The 23,484-nt window shown below is 39.9% G+C and overlaps 1 protein-coding gene across 9 annotated transcripts in view; it reads right to left on the bottom strand.

The window, feature by feature from the left end:
- SRGAP1 (SLIT-ROBO Rho GTPase activating protein 1) overlaps window positions 1-23,484 on the bottom strand; it is a 308,204-nt gene that overhangs the window by 39,228 nt on the left and 245,492 nt on the right. For 7 of the 9 annotated variants that reach the window (XM_025283902.3, XM_044942502.2, XM_044942504.2 and 4 more), the window contains 6 exons: window positions 17,250-17,447; window positions 16,712-16,796; window positions 9,182-9,209; window positions 4,608-4,710; window positions 949-1,009; window positions 719-796 (listed from right to left, as the gene is read on the bottom strand). In XM_025283902.3, coding sequence (XP_025139687.1) covers window positions 719-796; window positions 949-1,009; window positions 4,608-4,710; window positions 9,182-9,209; window positions 16,712-16,796; window positions 17,250-17,447 — 553 coding nt within the window. Of the gene's footprint in view, window positions 1-718; window positions 797-948; window positions 1,010-4,067; window positions 4,102-4,607; window positions 4,711-9,181; window positions 9,210-16,711; window positions 16,797-17,249; window positions 17,448-23,484 lie in introns of those variants that run through there. The other 2 variants (XM_025283903.3, XM_044942505.2) reach the window with 2 other exon arrangements.

Genomic DNA, 23,484 nt, shown 5'->3' with positions numbered 1-23,484 from the left:
GTATCCAAAAACAGACATAAGACAAATCATTTTAATAGGAGAGCATTATGAGCTAAGAGCCACCGCTTAAGAGTTAAGCACTTTTATGGCTTATATCTATTTCTCACACCAATCCTAGAACTTTGCAGATGAGGAAACTGAAGCCAAAGTAAGAGATTAGTCACTTGACCCAAATCACACAATTAGTAAATGCAGAAGTGTGATTTGATTCTAGGTCTGCCTGATACTCATCATAATGTGCTAATGAACAGTTTAGGAGGACTTATTTGACAGTCAATTGGGATCAAGAATAAGGCGCCAACTAAGGTCACAGGAAGGAGTCTGGAGATGGCAATAAGAGGAAGGGGAGTTCCTGACAAAGGGAGTAGACATGAAGCTTGGATGAGTCACCTCAAACACCTGCTATGCAGGCCACAGCTGTTCTTGCCACTTTTCTGGAACTCTTTCATGAGCCACCTTTGACAGCGTGCTGAGGATTACCAATGCTGGTCCTAAACCAAGGATACAAAACCCATATGCTTTTCTAGACTTGATAACAAAGACTTATGATTTTGGCTTCATTTCTCAGCTATTCTAAATAGATTCTTAATTCAACATCCAAAAAGAAATAAATGCAGAGAAGGGTTTTAAAGACATATAGGATGAGTATGCCACTTTTCTCTACAGAAAATGATGACTTTTTAACAAAGTTTGCTTATAGGTACAGACGTGCAATTACCTCTCTCAAATGAATTTTTAATATCATTGACTTCCACCTGGGAACCAGACACTCTGAAAATCCCCTGATGCTGAAGACCTAAAGAGAACAGAAGGGAAAGACCATGAGAGATTCCATCACATCCTCCAGGTCCCCTTTTTTCCAACCATTAAGTATTACAAGGAAAGACACATTTACTGCAAGACTCCTAGTAATTGTTTAAAGTATGAATATTGCAGTTTAGGGCTTACCATAGAGATTTATGAACCGAATACAGCTTTCCACAATGAGGGGGATGATCTGTCCTGAGTCCTGGGTCAAGAGATGGAAACCAGTTAACAGCAGAGCAGAGGCACAAATCACACATAACAAGAAAGCTTAAAGTTAACCCTAATTAAGGAATGCATTTCATTCATTTAGATGATCACTTCCAAACACACTCCCTCTAAAATATTCTTCAAGGGCCAAATATAAAATTATATACGACCAAAGGTATATTTCAGTTCTGAGGCAAACCAAATTAAATACGTTGAAGGCAATTCTGTTTCAACTCACTCTGCTATGCCTAAGGATGTCATAGCTAATTCACCTTTTCTACCTGCATGTAGGCTCACATACCAAAATGAATTATGTAAATCACTTATATTTAAAAAGGTTACTTACACAAGTAATTAATCTAATGGACCTAAAAAGAGCTGAGTATACTCTAACCGTAGCATCTTAGGACTGACTGACTGTACAAGTCAACAAACACAACTGTTCAGCCATCTCAGGATCCTCTCTGTAGCACCCCCGAGAGTCCACCATCTAGATGATGACCGTTATAAAGGGTTTGTGTGTTTTCAGATGCATAATATGAGAATTGCTTTATAGCTGCTCATAATGTGTCATGTATTTATTTAGTTTGCATCAGATCTGACTTACCCTTTAAAGATTTTTCATTGTTATTTTTTCATGTTTTAAAGATGGAGGAAAAAAATGGCACCAATGTGCACCCCTAATTAGATCCTGTTTTCTTAGAAGGGACATTTCTCGGCCTTCTCTCTCTACATCTTGTAATATAGGCATCACACTCTACTGAACAAATGTGAATTCTGCAAATGTATTAAGACATGTATAGGATGACAAATGAGATGAAGGAGCTGCTGAGGTCACAGTTAAATATGTGTCAATGCCATGCACTCCCTGTAGTTAAAGAAGGTTACTGACTGCGGAGTTATTTTTCATCTACTTTTCAGACTCTGCTCTTTCAGGAATTAGAGCTTTAAAGGAAGTATGAAGGTTTCAAACTTTTAGCTGAAATTAGGTACTAATTCATGGGGAATTTTATTCTGCAACACAAGAAGAACTTGGTTGTCTCAATATGTTAGAACAATTAAGAATCCACTAACCTTTCCAATTAAGAAACAGTGGAAGGAGTGGGAATAGACTGTAGTCCAGCAATCTAACTTTTTACTGTTCCTAGAATGGGTAATATACTTCTTGAGGGAGAGTTTCATTTTCAGTTTTAGGACAATATAAACAGTGTATAAACCAGTTAATGGCTCAATTACTTCTGGAGCCTGCATTAAGTTTCTCTAATTAGGCAATCTGTTTCAGGAGCATAAACTTTATTCATTTCTTAAAGAAGATCCTGAAGAATAAAAATGCTTTTTCAATGTGAACTAGTTGGCTCAAGAATGGCCATATTATTTTATCAAAACTTACTATGAGAGGGGATATTTTCTTTAGGATACAAGTTTGTTTCAGGTGATGTAACCTTTATATGAGCAATTCCTGTAACACTGTAATCTAGAAGAGCAACAAATATTTAAATGTAAATGATGAAAGGAGACTATTAGTTGGCAACCTGGCTGAACTTAGTATTAAAACAAAAAGGGAAACCAAGAATAAAAGGTTATTAAAAGAAAAATGTTTGCACTAAGAAAGTTCTAAATAGAAATGTCTTAGGTTTTCCTATTATTTTAAAAATATTTTCATCTTTACTCAGCTAATTGCTAATCCTTCAGCTATTATTAGTATTTCATTTCATATAATGAATTTTGGAGCCAAGAAATAATGAATGTGCATGTTTTAATTTAATTTCATGGACGCCAGATGCTTTGGTAGAAAATATTTTACAGGAAGTGAAGCAATGGGCTGTGCTCCACTGACCATTCAAACAAATCCCTTTGTGTCTCCGTTTCCCCATGGCAAAGAGAGGAAAAATAGTTTTTCCCTTGTTGTGTTACAGTGATATTGTGGGGATCTCAACTGACTGAGCACTTTTCAAAAGTGTAGAGATCACGATACCTGCTGTTTCACTGTTGGACCAAAGATTCTTGAACACTCGATCTGGAACGAAGAGGAGCTTACAGAAGTTAAGTTTTCCCTGCTAAGGGGTTTGCTCCTCCTTTCATGCCTAAATTTGGTTTCCTTTAACTATTCTTGATGAAAAATCTTTCAAAAACATAATATGTGCCTTTCTATGATCTTAAGCAGTTATTCTTATACTGTTATCAAATATAATGGAATCATACGTCTACCTCTTTGAGCTGTTCTATATTCTCCTTTTCTGCCAGGCCATCAGCTGCACATCTCAGCGCTTTCATTTGATCGTTCCCTTCTCTCCACCTAATTTGCCCCTGTTTGTAAGCCCTGGGCTGGGAAACCAGATAATCAAATTTGACAATAATTTTATATTAAATTAGAGCCAATAAGGCTCTTCTGGGTTTAAGGCTAATAGCAACAGACTCGTGATTGCTCTTTAGGTTGTCCAGTGGCTTTCACTCAGTTCCAGGGTTAGGATTCATTTTTAAAGGTTGCCGGAGGCTTTACATTTCTTCATGTATGTATGTTTGTATGTGTCTATCTATCCATATACATGCACACACACATATTTTGTAATCATTAGTGTACATATTCAATAAAAGATCTGTCTTTAAAGAAAGTAAGACACCGTAACATATTATTAAGGGAGGTTACCAATGACGTAGTTTCCTATATAAATTCAGTCTTCGGAAACATTGCATCCTAGGTCGTTCTTCTCTATTTTGTATAATCTACATGAGAGTCCAATATCCAGTATTAAATGTGCACTTTGTATTTAATATTGACTCTCTTATCAAATATATACAAAATTTGGTATATTTGCCAAATACATAATGTAAAACCTAAGCATTTATCCAGTTTTAGTAAAGGACTACTCCCCTTAAAATCAGTGTTTGATTTATATAATTCTTTTCTAAGTAAAACTGGTCTAATTTCCAACTGCAAACACTTTTCTTTTAAAGACCTTAAAAAATCCAGTTAAAGCCAAGCATGACTGTGATTTGAAAATGGTATCAAGAGTGAAAGAGGCTGTGCCCGCGATGTCCCTCGAGCACAGTACCTGATGTCTCGCGTGTGAATTCCTTCGTCCTCGGCTAGAAGCATTATCAGAAATACAGGGTGAAAAAGAAGACAGAGTAAACACAGCAGAGATCCAGATACAGACCACAGGGCCTTACAATTTGTCCAATATAATGAATTCCTCAAGTCACGGGAAATCGAAACTTGCTGTGCTTCAAAGCTAGCCTAACAATGGACTTTCAGATATATTTTGTGCCGTCTCATTTGCATGAGTAGAACTAAAGCATTTTATCAGGTAGCTCTTTTCCTTTTTGTACAAATTATGGCTTTTTTTTTTTTTTAAGAAGAGGGCTTTCTCTTTTGCCAGTATAATAATACCCATGTTTATTCCCTCTTCTGAAGGCACTCAAACCAAACAGTCTTTCCTCTCTGACTTCAGGAAATATTATATTGATTTTCTGGGAAAGCAAAGAGCCCCAGGACAGACTTGGACATAATGACCTGCCTCCTTTTATGAGAGGCTGAGACCATTATAGTAAGAAGCGTGGAGATCAGCCACCCAGATGGCTGGTGCCAGTACCTTGATGAATGTTTCCAAATCCCCATTAAACAACTTAGCATTATACTGTGAGCGGGGTCTGGACTTCCTGTGTTTCTGGGGCTTAGGGGGAACATTTGGAGGCCTAAGGGAGGGAATATAATTACTGAGCATGGCAGAAATCAAACAACAAATGAAACACCCATAGGTCACATCAAAATTACAAGACACAGGAATTCTTGTGTTCCTTCCCCACCCCAACTCCCACCCACGAAGGAAAACAGTCCTTTCCCTTTCCCATTTATTTACTTTAATGGCAACCCACTCCAGTACTATTGCCTGGAAAATCGCATGGACAGAGGAGCCTGGTAGGCTATAGTCCATGGGGTCGCAAAGAGTCGGGCACGACTGAGCGACTTCACTTTCCTTTCCTTTATGCATCAAAACCCATACCAGCTATTTAGTCACAGTATTCTTTTCTTGTAACTGACATTTGTTTGTTTGTTTTAAAAATGGTAAGCATCACCAAATGAAACTGCAAGCTCTTTGGCCAAGCATTATAAACCAACATCTGTGTTATTCGACTTGTAAGTCACACAAAAGACACAACATGTTATAAAAATGAAGACTCTGAAAGATCCCAGTATGAGAAATTAAATGCAATATTTTTACTTACAACGTAATTCTTCAAGGCAAATAACATTACATCTATTTGATATTCCTCAGGTAGTTAATAGGATTTTATTTTATGTAAAAGAAGCTATTAATGGGTCACAAGTGAAAAACAGAGTTTTGTTTCAAAGCTACTTCTAGGGGCAGTAGGTCCAGGCTCACATGAATTATTATTTCTTTAAAACAAACTAGTTCATCACCTAACTATCTGGAGAGAATTATGATGCACCTATTTATTCTGTTCTGAACTCTCTCCATCCCCAGTCTACTTGCTGTGACAGGCAAGTCAGTCCCTCTGGCATAGGCACATGCAGGGTACCATGTATGATATTTAGAAACCACGCACCATCTTGCTTTGTAACTGGAAAGAGGGAAACTTCTGTCCTCTCCCTTTAGAACAACTACAACTCTCTTGCAAGGAATACATGGAAGAAGAGACTGAAGACCTTTCTTTGGACATTCCGATTTGAACTCCTTCTTACTTAGAAGGCAGATACGAGGTTACATGGGCTTCCCTGGTGGCTCAGATGGTTAAGAATATGCCTGCAATGCAGGAGGCCTGGTTTCGATCCCTGCGTTGAGAAGATCCCCTGGAGAAGGGAATGGCAACCCACTCCAGTATTTCTGCCTGGAGAATTCCACGGACAGAGGAGACTGGTGGGCTAGAGTCCACGGGATCGCAAAGAGTCGGACACAACTGAGGGATTAACACTTTCACTTTCGTGAGGGTATATACCACACTTGGAATCAGGTAAAGCCCCTTATTAAGCTACAAACTGTCTAGGAAGAACTTCCTTTTCAGTTCATTAAAGTTCAAAAAGACCAGTTTAAAAATAAAGGCCCAAGAGTTTATGTGGAAGCCTGGCTACCTTCCTAAGATATCATCACTAGAGCAATTGTGACAGCCAGGGGAACAAACTTGCTGATAACTGCCTTCCACAGCCAAATTTTAAGACTTTCCAACAGGTGGGCTCATATAACTGATGGGGTGTACAGCAGGCAATGCCTGAAGCTCCATGGTGCTTGAGAGGCTGAAAGGAGCCTTTGCAAGTGTCTAGACGCAAATATGGAAAATTCCACCAAGTAGAAAGTCATAAACTACCATTGCTGAAATTTCTGAAACTTCGTTTATACACTGAATTCTGTGCCATTCACTGAAGAAAGGATCTGGTGGGTATAAACAAACAAAACAACTGCCTACCAATGAATTTAACCATATGTGCTTGACTTCATCCATTCTTTTCCTTATTTTAGAAGTATTTTAAAATGCATAGCTTATTTTTATTCAAGTATGGTAAGGCCAACAGATCGGAAGACAACTGTCATTGGAAAGATTGTTTCTTACTCACAGTTCCCAAGAGGTGGGGGCATGCTACTGCATGGGGGTGAGGGGAACATGGGGAAATATCAGTCAGGAGGAAGAAACAGTGAGGGAAAATGTGAGCCTTTGCTGTGGTTCCCATGGGAAGGAACAGGCAAGGCAGGGTAAGCAGGTTTAGGATTGGCTAGTCCTTGATTGCAAGGAGATCAAACCAGTCCATCCTATAGGAAATGAACCCTGAATATTCACTGGAAGGACTGATGCTGAAGCTCAAGCTCCAATACTTGGGCCACTTGATGCGAAGAGCCAACTCATTGAAGAAGACCCTAGTACTGGGAAAGCCTGAGGGCAGGAGGAGAAGGCGGGGACAGAGGATGAGATGGCTGGATGGCACCATCAGTTCAATGGATATGAGTTTGAGCAAATTCCATAAAATAGTGAAGGCCAGGGAAGCCTGATGTGTTGTAGTCCATGGGGTCACAAAGAGCCAGATACAACTGAGTGACTGAATGACAAGTCCTTGAATACTTTCAGTGGGCGCTGGGGGATGGGAGCTGTCCCTAGTTGTCTGGCAAACTGGCCTTCGGGTGACTGGGGAAGGTAAATAGCGGCCCTACGTATAAAGGCTTGAAAAAAGAGGTGGTTGAGGGTATGGGCTCTGGACTGGTTGCTTTATATACAAAAGGCACACTCGTAAGAAAGCCCTTTACTATCTCTAGGAACTGACTAACTGTTAGAGGGACAGTCCCTCCAGGGTCAGCAAGGCCTCAGAAAGACAAAGCATCAAATATAGAAACTAGAAAAATGTGGTTATTATGACAAGGTCCAATACAACTTCACATCTGGTGCTATCTGGAGCAGTTGATGAAGCTAAGGGAATAGGAACACAAGCTCATTCTGTTTGGTTACTTATTTGTGGGACAAGCAAATACTGCAGCTCGAGGCAAAGCCCTGGAGAATTATTCCTGCATTGCTGAGAGATGCAGAGCACCTTCTGGCTGAGGCTAACAGAGGAATGTCTCGAGTCTTCTACCAGAAGTCTGAGAAGTGCCTCTCTTGATGAATCTAAAGTATGAAGCAAATGTGAAAATACTAAAGCTGGGAGAGGGACCTGAGGTTAGAACAAACCGTCTGAGAGCTCATCAAGGTACTTCCCATGGCAGAGTTGGTTTGGCAGGCAGACTGGTGTAATGATGGTTCTGGCTCTACTATGTACACGCCAGGTGGACGCCAGACTCTACGTTCATTCAACATTCGAACTGGATGACTCGTTCTGATCCTGTACCTGCCACACAATTTCTGGATAATCTGGCTTTCCATGTAGAATGCCCATGTGGATGAGAGGAAGTACCAGTCAGAAGGATGTGAACATTAAGTCTGCTGTGGTGGTTTAGTCGCTAAGTTGTGTCCAACTCTTGCAACTCCATGGACTGTAGCCCACCAGGCTCCTCTGTCCATGGTTTTCTCCAGGCAAGAATACTGGAGTGGGTTGCCATTTCCTTCTCCAGGGGATCTTCCAGTCTGCTGAGCAATTATATTAATAGCAGTCATTGGGAATTTACATATTTGTACTCTTGCCTTTAAAAAAATCTTCTAAAGGGGTACCTTATATGAATTATAATTTATAAACAGGTAAAAGAGTTGATACTGTAAAGGAGACATTAACTGTGACACAAGTGATATATAACTATGCAGGAGTAATATGCCTCTTTGTTACTGACATAGGGAAGAAAAACCAGTATTTTCATAAAGTTTAGGTAAGTCAGTGGCTATATCTTTCTAGTTGGTTCACCAAGATATAAGAGGGGTTTCCTTTTGAATAAACTACCTAGCAAGAACATCACAGAATCTGAAAATCAACTTGACCATTACTGCAACAGACACCAGTGTTCTAAATGCCTCCTACCTCAAAGAGAACTCAACTTTAAAAGTGCAGTGTCTTGTTATGTCAATTAGAAGAATTTCTGGCTGTTGCACAAATGTTGGCAGAGAAAAAGAAAAGTTGCCATAAACTTTCCCGAACCCAAATCAGAATCTGCTTCCAAAAAGGCTTTTCCTTCTCAGCAGTAGCTTCAAAATCCTTCCAAGAATTTATAAAAGGGGGGAAAAAAGGAAGAACAAAAGGAAGTGCAATACTGTACTAGGCATTAAAAGTTAAAATTTTAAAGCAAACCAAACAGGGATTGAGCTAAAATCCAAGAATATTCAACACAGCTCTAGTTTTTACGACATACAGAAGCAAGAAGTAACTAGCCAGACACTATATATGCACATAATATTGCTTGTTAATTAAATTACCAAAAGTCTTATCAGACTCTTTTTAGAAACTTAGAGTGCTTTGGATTAGATAAATCAAAGCCATTCAATTTCTATCCTTTTTTTTTTTTTTAAACTGAGGCTACTCATTAAAGAGCTTTACAATTCTAGTGGGAAACCCTCAGATCTGCCAGGGCAAATCTGGTTTCATGGGAACCCCAAACACTTCCTGTTACTGTCTTGTCAAGCTAAAAATATCTTCAAAGTTCATTAACAAAATATGTTCATTCTTGCAACATTTAATTGGTTGCTGGTTAAAAGAGAGAAGAGAGTGAGACACAATGAATATGTTAAAATATTTTCCTACCTTGTAGTCATATATTCAGCTCTATGACCTGCAGGAAAAAAAAATAAGTCAACTGAATGGAATCAGTGGAATGCATTTGGTAATCTTTTATATCATCTGTCCCTTGATTTATGATGCTGAGTTTATAATAACTCATACATTTTATGGTGGACAGCATGAAGACAGCATATAAAGACAGACAAAAAATTCAAAGTAAGTATTTAATGAAATCTATACCTAAAACTTAATAAATTCCATAGATTAAAGAAATGTTTCACTTGGCAATTTGAGGCAGGGAGCTTTAGTTTTTATTATTATTTTTTAAACAAGAAATAGCTGCTTGATCTTAACTGTAAGGTCAAAGATGAAATACAAATAAAACACAACCAAGATTTCAACGTTAGTTATTCCCTGTCTGGACTGATAACTGTGAGAGAGAAGCAGGGGGTCACATAGGGTTAGGAGAACTCAATTTCTTTTAAATTGGCGTTCTTTCGAGAATATGAAATCAGGCAGAGAGGTTGTACTTTACAATAAGAAATGACATTTGCAGATATGAAAGTACAAGGACATTAAATTATGCTACATTATACCAACTAGTAAGCTAAAAGCCTTTCACAGAATTCCCTGTCATTTAAAACACGAGGTTCTTATGCATTCAGGCTTCTTGGTTTGTTTTAAGCAGCTCTCTTTTTGTGGTGCTCTTAACAATCTGAGCTAATTTCAAGCCTAAATACGTCTATGATGGCTGTCTGTTCTTTCTTATATTTAGGGTGGAGTAGTGGGAAGGGGTGTGGGAGAGTTAAACCATTCAACTGGTTTGTTTGCAAAATGATGATATGGTCCTGAAAATGCTTGAAAATACAGCTGGCAGAGAAGTGTCATGTTGCAGCACCAACAGGTGAGACCAGCCCATCAGATCACAATGCAATGATTCAGGCTTGTAGGGCAAGGCCAGTACAACAACGGTAGAGAGTGCTGGCTAGCTGGGAACTGTGAATGAATACTCCCAGGCTGCAACAGAATCTTTTACCCTACATCTGCTTTTGAATAACAAGTAACATGAAGTATTTGGTTAATATCTATTTATTAAATAGAAGGCACCAGTTCATATCAGAGCAAACCTTTCTCAACACAGATGCAGGCTACTGTAAATCTTGGTAGAATCTATCCTTGGCCAAGACTTGGGGTTGGGGAGTGGGAAAGGGAGATAAATCTGATTTTTTTCCTCCACTATCCAGTTCTACCTATCATTTAACTATAAGTTCCTTCCTTTTGCTGGCTTTCTGCTACTTTAAAAAGAAAAGATAGATACAGAACTCCAGAAGAATTTATAATAGTTAATCCTAAATGGATGGGAGAGAAGGTCTATGGGAAAGTGGAGAGAATAGACAGTGAGCTGAATGTGATGTCCTAGAGGACGGCCTTCAGCAGGAAGTTGGCTGTACAGGGTTAATGCACAGAGAGAAGACAGGGCTGGAGGTTAAGATTTAAGAGCTGCTACTCTTTAGATTGTGTTGGGGCCATGAGAGTGAGCTGAGATCACTGAGGGTCAGTCAGTAGAATGAACAAAGGATTGAGAGCCAAGGAAACAGCTGACTTATACTGTACTGATTGTCATGTTGCATACTTTATTACAACATAAAAGTATGACATAAAATACATGTATTAGTAACAACAAAAACAGCAATGATGTCTAACATTTATCGACACTGTTCTAAGCACTTTCTGTAGAGTAACACAATTTTTATAACTTTATGAAGTAGGTACTATAATATCGCTAGACTGAGCCCATAGAAGACAAGTGACTCGTCCAAGGTCGCGTGGTCAGTATGTGGTGGGTCTGGCACTAAAGCCCAGGTTTTTTTTTAATTCTAGACCCAAGCTCCCACATATATTGTAAAATGTAAATCTTTTTCTCCCCAGCAAATATTCAGAAAAACCCTAGAAGACAGGTAGAGATATCTGTCTGCCTCATATGGATAAAGCCAAATACAAAATACTGAAGATTTAATAAATTAAATATATTTTAAAAACAACTTTAATACCTATCAAATTAAAGAGAACCACAGAGGTTAATAACTTCCAAGTGATTCAAAAAGATGTTAATGATAATTCCTTAGAAACTAAATGCTTTTACAATGTTGAAATTTTACTACTTTTGTTAAAGTATCCTAACTGAATAGTCTCTAGATTTAGAAAATGATCACATATAAAATGGCTTAAAATCATTTTGTTCCATCCATCCATGGTTAATAGTATTTGATAAAAAATTAAAAACCTATAAAAGATACTTTTTGATTAATGAATCAAGAGCGAGCTTTGTGAGAATCATCACTCACAGTATAAAGCACCACCACCGCATCCATTGTTTTTTTCTGCTAATAGTACTCAGTGTGTCCTAACTGATGAATGAGGTTTTATTTTTTAATCAGTATCATCATTAATAGATCAATAACACACCAGCTTAGAAGAAATTTGCTTCCCAGAGAAATGTGAAAGCTTCCAGTGGTCTGAAGATTAGATTTCAATCACTTTCTTTGGAAGCCTACTTAATTATTAAAAACAACAGACAACTCCTTCTTCTACCCCAATACAAGCCATTTGGAGGAAAAAAAAAAAAAAATGACCCAGGATTATCTTGTTCTTGGTACAAACAGCTACTTCGACTACTTTTAAAATTTACTTGAGAATTAGGAAGTGAATTATTTTTCAAGCCCAAATGTATTTTATATCCACAGAGTATAAGTGAAAATCAAAATATAATTTGGTGGCAATCTGAGTCCCCAAACTAGATAAAATATTTAAAATGCACACAGCTCGCACTGAATGGAGGCATCCTGGATTTTGTCCCTAATGAATGATTGATAAGGACTTGTGGCGTTACTTTCCAGCCCTTTATCTTCCTTAAAAATACCAACTACTGCAGTACTTTTCTAAAAAATATAATTATTCACAATCAGCGTTTCTTTCGAAAGTATATTTGTACTTTGACTCAAAGACAAAGGAGTGAGTGATGATAGTTTATTTAATTCCTATGTCCAGGGCTAAAAACAATATAACATGGAATTCAGGTTTCAGTGTTTGATTATCTATGTTTAGCAAAAATTACACAGATTTTTACAACCCGTTAACTCCAAATGCTACACTCAAAGAAGCCATGTGAACACCAAGGCTCATTACTAAAAAAGAACAAAATTTCTGTGCCTCAGTTTTACAGACATATAGCTCATTTTCCGTGCTCGATTTAACATCTATTTCCCTAACCCTAACCCTAATCCTAACCCTAATATGACCAACCTAGATAGCGTATTCAAAAGCAGAGACATTACTTTGCCAACAAAGGTCTGTCTAGTCAAGGCTATGGTTTTTCCTGTGGTCATGTATGGATGTGAGAGTTGGACTGTGAAGAAGGCTGAGTGCTGAAGAATTGATGCTTTTGAACTGTGGTGTTGGAGAAGCCTCTTGAGAGTCCCTTGGACTGCAAGGAGATCCAACCAGTCCATTCTGAAGGAGATCAGCCCTGGGATTTCTTTGGAAGGAATGATGCTAAAGCTGAAACTCCAGTACTTTGGCCACCTCATGCGAAGAGTTGACTCATTGGAAAAGACTCTGATGCTGGGAGGGATGGGGGGCAAGAGGAGAAGGGGGCAACAGAGGATGAGATGGCTGGATGGCATCACTGACTCGATGGATGTGAGTCTCAGTGAACTCCGGGAGGTGGTGATGGACAAGGAGGCCTGGCGTGCTGTGATTCATGGGGTCGCAAAGAGTCAGACATGACTGAGCGACTGATCTGATCTGATCTTATTTAAAAACAAAGACATCACAAAATGATATAATGGTGTTGCTGAAGGATGAAGAAGAAGATGATGACGCCTTTGGCCTTAACTCATCGTGTGTTTTTTTTTCTATTTCAGTTGTTTTCAAAGATTTGGAATTCTGATATTTGACAGTGCCACTTTAAGAGCCCAATCTAGTTGCTCTGCAATGTTGTAAATCAAAGGACTTACTGGGCCACTGGTAGCCTGCCAAAAGCGAGCAGTAAGACAGGCCAAACACATGTCTGTAGTTACAGTTTCAGCTGTGTACGATCAACTGCTAAATCCCTGAGTTAGGCTCTATTTGTTTTACTATGAGGGCAGTTTTTGCAGCAATGAGCCTAGTATAACTCAGAGATGTGGTTTCTATATAAAAAGTCAAGACTGTCCCCAAATGCACTGTTTAATTCTGACCTTCTAACCTTAGTTAACCAACCCCAGAGTTGGAGCCCTTCTTAAGGGCTCGCCATTGTATAATCTCACTGTGGGACAGGCACCATTAACTTTCCCGGTCGCCCACTGGTGTAAGCCTATTAATGTGAATAGGGCTTGTGTGGAAAGCTGAAGGGCTCACAAGAGCTGAAAGATGGGGCATGTCCTCCACGCTCAGTCTTTCGCTGGGCAAAGCTGCTAGCATCAAGGCCAGGCTGTGACCAACAGCTAGTGTGCTGCCAAGTCTGCACGTGGGCAGGGCTGGGGAGCAGGGAGGTCTGCAGCCAGTGTGTCTGCTGGCCCCTGATGAGAACAATTCAGTTTCTTGTGCAGAAAAAATCCAATTCAGTGAACATCTGGAATACCTGAACACAGCTTGTGTCACTAGGACACTGGAAACCACCGAAAGACATTACAAGAGGAGAAATCCTGGCACAGAGGTCACCAGGCATGATATAGCTTTACCCAATTCAGCAGCTAAAGACAGAATCTGGCTAAAATATAGCCTTAGCCAATAATGGCATATAAAATCATATCAACCAGTGGGGCTTCCTCTCCAGGAGACAGAAGGGAATCTATGTAGAATGAGTACCATAAAGGTTTCAGAATGTGATCAGAGTATTAACACATGTCTGCCTGCAGTGCCAAGAATGAATTCACCCACTACTTCACTCCCTCCAATTCACAATTTCTTAAGTGGTGTCTCCAGTTCTGTAAGTATTCAGCTGCACTTAAGATAATTTATGCTTTGGGATGGGCAATGACCTTGGGGCATCACTGAAATATAAGGCATTTGTGAAAAATGGAAAAAAAGAAAAAGACTTCACATATTATGAGGAGAAAAATAAGAAAAAGACATAATAGCTGAGATAAGACAATTATTCAAAGAAAAAAAAGGGCTTTTTCTAAGGTTCAAACTTCTGTTACAGAAAAACTGAAAGACTGGTACAGGGAACACTCTTATACCTTCACATAGATTTCCCAACTGATAACATTTTACAATAATGACTTTATCTCCTTCTTTCTCCCTCATTCTTACATATGTCTTTTTTCCTGAACCATCTGAAAGTAAGTTGCAGAATTAGGACACTTAGCAAGCATTTCTTAATAATAAGAATATTCTCCTTCATAAGTTTATCATATCTAGGAAAATGAAAAATTCATTCAATAATATCATATAATATAGTCCATATTTAAATTTCCCCAAATATCACTAAAACATCTTTTATAACTTTTGATTTTTGATTCATAATCTAATGGATAGTCACATATTATATTTAGTTACTTGATTTTTTTGGTCACCTGATATGAAGAGCTGATTCACTGGAAAAGCCCCCTGATGCTGGGAAAGATTGAGTGCAGGAGGAGAAGGGGATGACAGAGGGTGAGATGGTTGGATGGCATCACCGACTCAGTGGACATGAGTTTGAGCAAACTCTGGGAGATATTGGAAGGACAGGGAAGCCTGGCTTGCTGCATGCAGTCCACTGGGTTGCAGAGTCAGACATGACTTAGCAATAATAATTTTTTCAGACACTTTTTAGTACTTTAAGTGTTTTTTTTTTCTAAGTAAAATTGGCCTTTTATCTTAGAGTCTGGCATTCTAACTGCAATTCATGGTATTTCAGGTTATGAAGACCTTTCTACATGTGGACATTCCCTGAGGATAATGAGTCCTTTGGAGGAGACCAGGAGATAAGGTGATGGAAACACCTTGTTTTCTGGGCAGGGAAGTTCTAAAACTGTAGGAGGCAAGAGTTTAGGTCAACTCTTTTTAGCCTGAGTTGTTCACACAACTCGCTCCCTGATTTCCCTCTCCCATTGTCTTTCACTTTTTATAACTTCCAGCAAGATATAGTGTGAAAAATAAGAATTAAACGTGTTACCGACTGGTACTAAGGACAGGGACCTGGTGGTTTTTTTCTCCCCTTTTTAAATTTCACAAAGATGAAAAGAGAAAAACATCTATACTATCCCCTTTGCTTGTAATCCTTTCTCTCTCCTCAGTTTTCCCATCTGTGAAAAATGGGGAAATTAACAATGCTCAGTTAAATATACAGCTCAGAACAATGCCTGGCACACAGAGAGCTTTCTATAAGTGGTTGCTATTGTTTTTGTTTTTACTAGATATAGTAATAGAATGAAACTATTTCTCAACTAAGACCAATCTTACTGGGGGGGTGGCGGGGGAGGGCACCCAAACTGGTTTAACTGGTTTCTAGAGTCCGAAGGACATGGCAACCGACTCCTGTACTCTTGCCTGAAAAATCCCATGGATGGAGGGGCCTGGTAGGCTACAGTCCATGAGATCGCGAAGTCAGACAGAACTGAGTGACTTCACTTTCACTTTTCACTTTCATGCACTGGAGCAGGAAATGGCAACCCACTTCAGTGTTCTTGCCTGGAGAATCCCAGGGACAGAGGAGCCTGGTGGGCTGCCGTCTATGGGGTCGCACAGAGTCGGACATGACTGAAGTGACTTAGCAGTAGCAGAGTCCAAAAAGGCAATAGATGGGACAACAAATACCAGCCCATTTAAACAAAAGGGGTGGGACTGGAAGGGTGGGGAAAGTGCACCAAGGACAGGAAGAAGTGGCTGGGGCAGAGGAGGGGGCTGTCAGCAGAGGAGGGGGCTGTCAGCAGGTGGGAGCAGGCGCAGTTCCTTATACTTCTGTACTCCTAGAAGCACTGAAGCTCTGAAGACCCTTCTTTGCAGCTCTGTGTTGGCTTTTCAGCCCTAGATTTCACTGCTCTGCCTCCAAGTTAGCATAAAGTTTATAGGGAAAATAATTTCGGAGAATTCCCTGGTGGTCCAGTGGTTAGCACTCTGCCCCACTTACTGATGGGAGCCTGGGTTCCATCCCTGATTGGGGAACTAAATCCCATAAGTCGCGTGTTGTTGTTTAGTCACTCAGTCATGTCTGAGTCTTCTGCGACCACATGGACCCAACCCGCCAGGCTCCTCTGTCAATGGGACTTTCCAGGGAAGAATACTGGAGTGGGTTGCCATTTCCTTCTCCAGGGGATCTTTACAACCCAGGGATTGAACCCACGTCTCCTGCTTGGCATGAAGAACCACTGAGCCACCTGGGAAGTGTGGCACAGCCTCCAAAAGAAAAAAGGATAAAAGGAAATAGTTCCAGGGAAAATTTGATTCTTAAACAGATAAAGCCAAATCTAAACATACGCTGTTCTCTGCTTCTTCCAGAACAAATTCACGGTTCATATTCTTCATGGAACACATACACAACACAAGATATAATCCAGGTCATCTCCCCAACTCTTTCAGATAACTGACCTTCTCCAAGCGTCCTCTGCAACAAGTCATGCTTGGCTTGAAGTTTTGTGATGAGATTACTACCCTCCAAATATTCTCTGAGTTTCTGCAAAAGGAAAGATACATTTTTAACTTTAAAAGAAACTATTTGATGCCAAGGAACTTCCCACAGGATATCTAAAAATCCAGCCATTCTTACCTCCTAGATCCTAGAATCTTGCTATGCAAAGTATGGTTCTGATGCAGACCACGGCATCAGCCTATTAGAGGTGTGAACTCTCAGTGACCCCCACGCCAGGACTATTGGCATCAGAACCTGCATTTTAACAAGCTCTCGTGGTGACATGCATGTTCATGAGATCCTTTAAAAGTTCTGTTTTAGAGCAGCCCTTTTTAACTTTGTCTGCATATCAGCACTATCTCCCATATCCCAGCATTGCTGAATTGGGAACTCTGGTCTTAATAAAGAATGCTAGATGATTCTGATGCAATTCCAAAAGCAGATCTGGGGGATCCCAGATTGGAGACCCCAAAGAGGCTGGGGAAGCAGCAGGCGTACCATGAAGTAGAACTGCTCGGTCTCCTGCTGGTTGGCTCTTCTCTTGGCGATGCTGGGCTTACTCAGATAGGTTTCAGAGACCGTGGACTTCACAGACTCTGTGGAGCGACTGTGCTGGAAGCATTCAGAAACATCGTAGTCCTCGATAGTGACCATATCCTGTATTGTCTGCAGGGTGGCCTCAGTCGTTTTCTTAACCTGGGAACAGGAGTACATCTCTCCAGTGAGTACCTTATTTCATGAATCCCACACTCAGTGAGAAGCCACTCTGTCAGTCAGAAGTGGGGGCACAGGCCCTCCCACCCAAAGTTCAGAGTCCACTGGGGGAACAGCAAGGAGATCAAACCAGTCAATACTAAAGGAAATCAATACTGATTACTCATTGAAAGGGCTGATGCTGAAACTCCAATACTTTGGCCAGCTGATGCAAAGAGCTGACTTATTGAAGAAGACCCTGATGCTGGGCGACACTGAGGGCAAGGGGAGAAGGGGGCTACAGGATGAGCTGGTTGGATGGCATCACCAACTCAATGGACATGAGTTTGAGCAAGCTTGGGGAGAAGGTGAAGGACAGGGAAGCCTGGTGTGCTGCAGTTATGGGGTCTCAAAGAGTTGGACACAACTTAGCGAATGAACAGTAACAACAGGGGAGACAGACAGGTAAACAATACCTCATGTCACAAATATAAGGAGAGGCTTTCTTCCAAATTATCCTAAGGAGGACATCATTCATATATGAGTTCTTGTATATCTCATGTATCACCGGGTACTCTCTCAATTACTTTTTGTTTTAAAGAACCTTCAGTTTAACTGAAGTGAAATTACACACAGAAAGATGCATAAACAGTAAGTATGGCTTTATGAATTATCACCGACTGAACACATTCATGTGATTACCACTCAGATAAAGAAATCTAGTACATTATGAGTACCCTCTGCTTCTCCCAATCACCACACATGCTTTTCTCCTCCCCAAAGGTAGTTACTAAGTACTATAGGCTGTAGGATTTTTGTCTTGCTTCTTTTGCTCAACTTTATATAGTAAGATTTATTCATTTCTTATGAGTATCCTATTTCACTGCTGAATATTCATTGTAAGAATACATTGTAATTCATCCCTTTTACTGTTGATAGATGACTTATTTCTGATTTGGGGCCACTATGAATAATATTGCTATGAACACATTTTTGTTGGGCCACGCATACTTGAGTAGACTTGCTGCTTATTGGGTATTCCAGACTGTTTTGCAAAGTTATTATTCTCATTTGTATTCCCACCAACACAGGAGGAGAATTCCTATCACTCCACATCCTCAACAATCGGTACTGCTAAGTCACTTAAGTCGTGTCTGACTCTGTGCGACCCCATAGACGGCAGCCCACCAGGCTCCCCCGTCCCTGGGATTCTCCAGGCAAGAACACTGGAGTGGGTTGCCATTTCCTTCTCCAATGCATGAAAGTGAAAAGTGAAAGTGAAGTAGCTCAGTCGTGTCCGACTCTTAGCGACCCCATGGACCGCTGCCTACCAGGCTTCTCCGTCCATGGGATTTTCCAGGCAAGAGTACTGGAGTGGGCTGCCATTGCCTTCTCCGAACAATTGGTACTGTCAGCTTTAAAAAATTAAACCATTGTGTTGATGGAACTTCCCTGGCAGTTCAGTGGTGAAGATTCTGCACTCCCACTGCTGGGTGCATGGGTTTGTCCCTGGTTGGGGAACTAGGATCCCACATGCCTTGTGGCATGGCCAAAAGAAAAAACAAAAACCAAATAAATCATTACACTGGGTGTGTAACTGTATCACATTGTGGTTTTAACATGCATTTCTCTGATGGTTGAGATTGAGCATATCATCACATGTTTAAGGCAATTTAGATTCTCTCTCTTGGACACAGTTTGTTAAATCTCCTGCTCAATCTTATATTGGGTGATGAGCCTTTGTCTTACTGATTTGTAATATGCATAGGAGTTTTTTGTTAGCTATATGTGATGCAAATATCTTTTCCTACTCTATACTGTGGCTTTTTACTCTTTCTATAGTATTTAGACAAACAGTCTCTAGTTTTAATGTAATCAATTTACCAATCCTTTCCTTTGAAATCAGGGCTTTTTGTGCCCTATTTAAGAAATATTTTCCCATCTCATAAGTAGTCATAAGTAGCATACTATTTTATGCTATCTTCTGGGAGCTTTTCAATTTATCTTCCACAATTAGGCTGTACTCCACCTTTGCGTATCAGAATCTTCGCAAATTGATAACTTTATCCTCTTCCCAGACAATGTACAGAGTTTGTTGTTGTTGTTTAGTTGCTAAGTCACGTCTGACTGTCACTTTTATGACCCCATGGACTGTAGCCTTCTAGGTCCTCTCCATGGGATTTCCTAGGTGAGAATACTGGAGTGGGTTGCCATTTCCTTCTCCAGAGGATTTTCCTGGCCCAGGGATTGAACTCGTATCTCCTGCATTGGCAGGTGGATTCCCTACCACTGAGCCACCAGGGAAGCCTGTACAGAGTTTAGAACATCTTAAAACCATTCACTTTTCCTGAATTATATGCTTTTTTTTGGTAATGTTTCATAACATGATATATATGTAAATATTTGTATAAATTTATGTATAAGACATTATTGTGATCTAGGCAGCATTCATTTAGCTTTATCCATATAATTATTACATTCTTTGATTTCTATCTCTTACATTTTTAAGAACACCTTTTAGAAATTCTTTAAGAAAAATATAGTTGACTTACAATATTACGTTAGTTTCAGGTGTACAACAAAGTTATTCAGTTATATATATATACACACAGTTTTTTAGATTCTTTTCCATTATAGGTTATTACAAGATATTAAATAAAGTTCTCTGTGCTATACAGTAAATTCTTATTGCTGCATCTGTATAACAATAAAGGAGAGGGAGTGACAGAAGATGAGATGGTTGGATGGGATCACTGACTCAATGGACATGAGTTTCAGCAAGCTTCAGGAGATGGTGAAGGGCAGGGAAGCCCGGTGTACTGCTGTCCATGGGGCTGCAAAGAGATATAACTTAGTGACTGAATGATGAATATCTATTTTATACATAGTAATGTGTATCTGTTAATCCCATACTCCTAATTTATCCTTCTTCTTTCCTTTTGGTAACCATAAATTTGTTTTCTATTAAGAAATTCTTTTTAGCATGAATCTTCTGGCAGTGAACTCAGTCTTTATTGATTTAAAAATGTCTTTTATTTCACCTTCAATTCTGAAATATATCTTTTTTCCCCTGGTGGGCAGTTACTTTCCTTTAGTACATTTAAGATATCACTGTACTTTCTTATGGTTTTCATGTTCCTGTTGAGTGAGAAGTTTATTGTCAGTTTATCGTACTTTGAAAGAACTCTGCTTTCTTTCTCCAGCTGCTTTTAAAGTTTTTTACAGTTTAACTATAATGCGTCTAGGTAAGGATTTTAAAAGCTTATTCTAAATATATTCAGACTTCTTGAATTGTGTGGTATTTTTTCCAAAGCTATGATAAAACTTCAGATAAAATTACCTTTGCAAATATCAACTTTACTTTCTTCTCTTTCATTTTTTTCTGGGAGTTTAATTATGTCCTCTAGTAGCTTACCATTCTCTTCATATTTTCTATCCTTTTGTTTTTCCATGCTGCATTTCGATTACTTTCTTCTAATTTTTCTTTCATTTTGATAATTCACTCTTCAGCTGTGTCTAATCTGATGTTAAAACCATGCACCAATTTATTAATTTGGATTTTTCTGTATTTTGGTATTTCTGTACTTTGGTATTTTTTGGTATTTTGGTATTTCTAAACTCTAGAATTTCTGTGGTTTATTTTCAAACTTATTTCACTGTTTAGAGGTTATAATAGTGCCCTGTTGAAATCTAAGCTTGGCTTTTATCTCCTTAAACACAGTATAGAGATCTTTTACAGTTTCTGATCATTTATTTCTATTGTCTATTATGTCTTCTGGCTACCACTCATTACATCTTGTCTCCTTATGTACCTAGTTATCTTTGCTGGACATTTTTGGTAGAATTATTTGAGCTCTAAGGTGAGATTATCATCCTGAGAGAATATTCGTTTATTTTTCCAAGTCATTAGGGGCACTAATAGTTCAGAATCACTAGATTTTATTTCTGTTCAAAAGAATCTGATGCTCTCTTCCTTCTGGGAACATATGGTTCCTTATGTCATGGATTTCAGGCTCAGTTATGTACCTTGCCCTGGAGAGTGAAATGTTGAAAGAATAGCTGAGTGACTCAGTCCATCATTACAGAAAGTAGAAATATGTTCAATTTTTAAACAATATGTTTAGTGCAATATGTTTCTGAAATATGTTCAACTTCTAGTTGTTTATTTGAACAACAAAATATTGTTTAGAGAAGAAACACTAGCTATCAGTGCTATTTCAGAGGCTTAGAGAGGTCATGAGACAGAGTAAATTTTAAAAGGAGGCAAAAAATTTAACAGACTTAGTCATTATTCCTGAGGATATGCACAATGCAGAGGATACTGGGAAAAAAGAATACTAATGATGACTTTAAAAATAACATCAGAAGTAGTTACTTTAAGTCATGATTATATATCTACAGGCTGAAGGAGAAGACTCACCATCTTGTAGGTGATGTCAGTGAGATGGTAGAATAAGAGGTCTGCTATTCACATACCCCCACAGAAACAATACTCTGGCAGCCATCCATGGACAAAATGACTTTGTGGGAGCTTTGGGGTCTAGGTGGGAGCTTGTAAAACCTCACTGGAGCCCACAGCTGACGAGGACTGACATGAGAAAGCTGTTGGCAGGCTCGCCAACCTTGGTCCTGGCAATAGGACCTGGAAATAGCTCCGTCCCCTTGTAGACTCAGCTACAATCCTGTCTGGCATTGGTCCTGCCACCAGCACTATCTGCCAAGGGACCCAGGAGGGGTCAAGCCCACCCGTGCCCCAAATAACCTTGCTGATCTTGGCCTTGGCTGTGGACCCTAGAACAGCTCATGATGCAGTTGCAGTTCCTCCCAGCCTTGGTCTGAGAGCAGTCCTATTGCCCAGGGACCTGCCAAGAGGCACACCTGTGTACTGGGAGCAGGCCCGCCAACCTCAGTCCAACTGTGAATAATGCAGTAGCCCTGTAACTTGGTTCCAATACCTCTCAGCAATGGCCTATGAATAATTATAGCTACCCTAGGGACTCAACAAGAAATAAGCCCATTTGTGTTTCCAGAAGCAGGCCCACCAAACTCTGTCCAACTTTGGATCTTGAAGCAGCCCTGTAACTTGAATCCAGTACTTCCTCTTAGTAGTGATCCAAGAGCAGTCCTGCCTACCTAGGAACCAGGAGAGAGACATGCCCATCTGTGCCCCCAGAGGCTGGCCTGCATGCAGACCTTGGTGCCAACTATGGACCCTATAGTGGACCTGTGACTCAGATCTAGCTATGGTCAGCTGCAGTCTGAGGCCAAGCCCTTGGGAACAGACCCAGAGACTATGGCCCATACTGTGGACCAGCAGTAGTCATGTGATTCCTTGTCAATCTCAACAAAACTATTTTTCTTTTTTTTAACTTCTTTCTAAGAAGTGTCAAGGTTAAATTTGAAACTGTCAGGAAGAATAAAGGATGTGACAGAAGCCATCAGACACAGTGGCTGGGACTACATATTATCCCATGGGATGTTCTTGACGAAGAAGAACACTAGCTTCTGACACACACAAGCCATGTTAATAAGTCACAGGGGAGAACATAATGAGACAAATATGAAACAGCTAACAGGAGGCTTGTAACGACTCCCCATCAGTAGCAGGGAGATGCAATTAGGTTTGGTAGAGGAAAAGCCAAAAACACGACAAGGAATTATGAAAAATCCTGAAGAACGTGAGGTACCAGGAGAGTGTCCAGGTGGCCTGGACTCTGAGATGCAGATCCACATGAATGATGGGGGAGAGGATGTGGGCTTCTGTAGATGGGCACTTTGGCCTTTCTTCCCCAGGACATTACAATTATTAGAGAAAACAAGGAGTTCCCTTTTCTGAACACACTGGTTTAGTTTTCTAGGGCTGTGGTAATACAGTGCCACATACTGTGTGGCTTAAATAACTGAAACTTATTGCCTCATAGTTTTGGAGGCCAGAAGCCTGAGATCAAGGTGTGGGCAGGGCTGGCGCCTTCTGAGGCTGTGAGGAAGGAGCTGTTGTAGCCCTGCCCTCTTGGCGTATACATGGTCATCGTCTTTGTCT

This window comes from Bubalus bubalis, chromosome 4, assembly GCF_019923935.1.
Source record: "Bubalus bubalis isolate 160015118507 breed Murrah chromosome 4, NDDB_SH_1, whole genome shotgun sequence".
NCBI lineage: Eukaryota > Metazoa > Chordata > Mammalia > Artiodactyla > Bovidae > Bubalus > Bubalus bubalis.
This window is presented reverse-complemented; position numbering and strand designations above follow the sequence as displayed.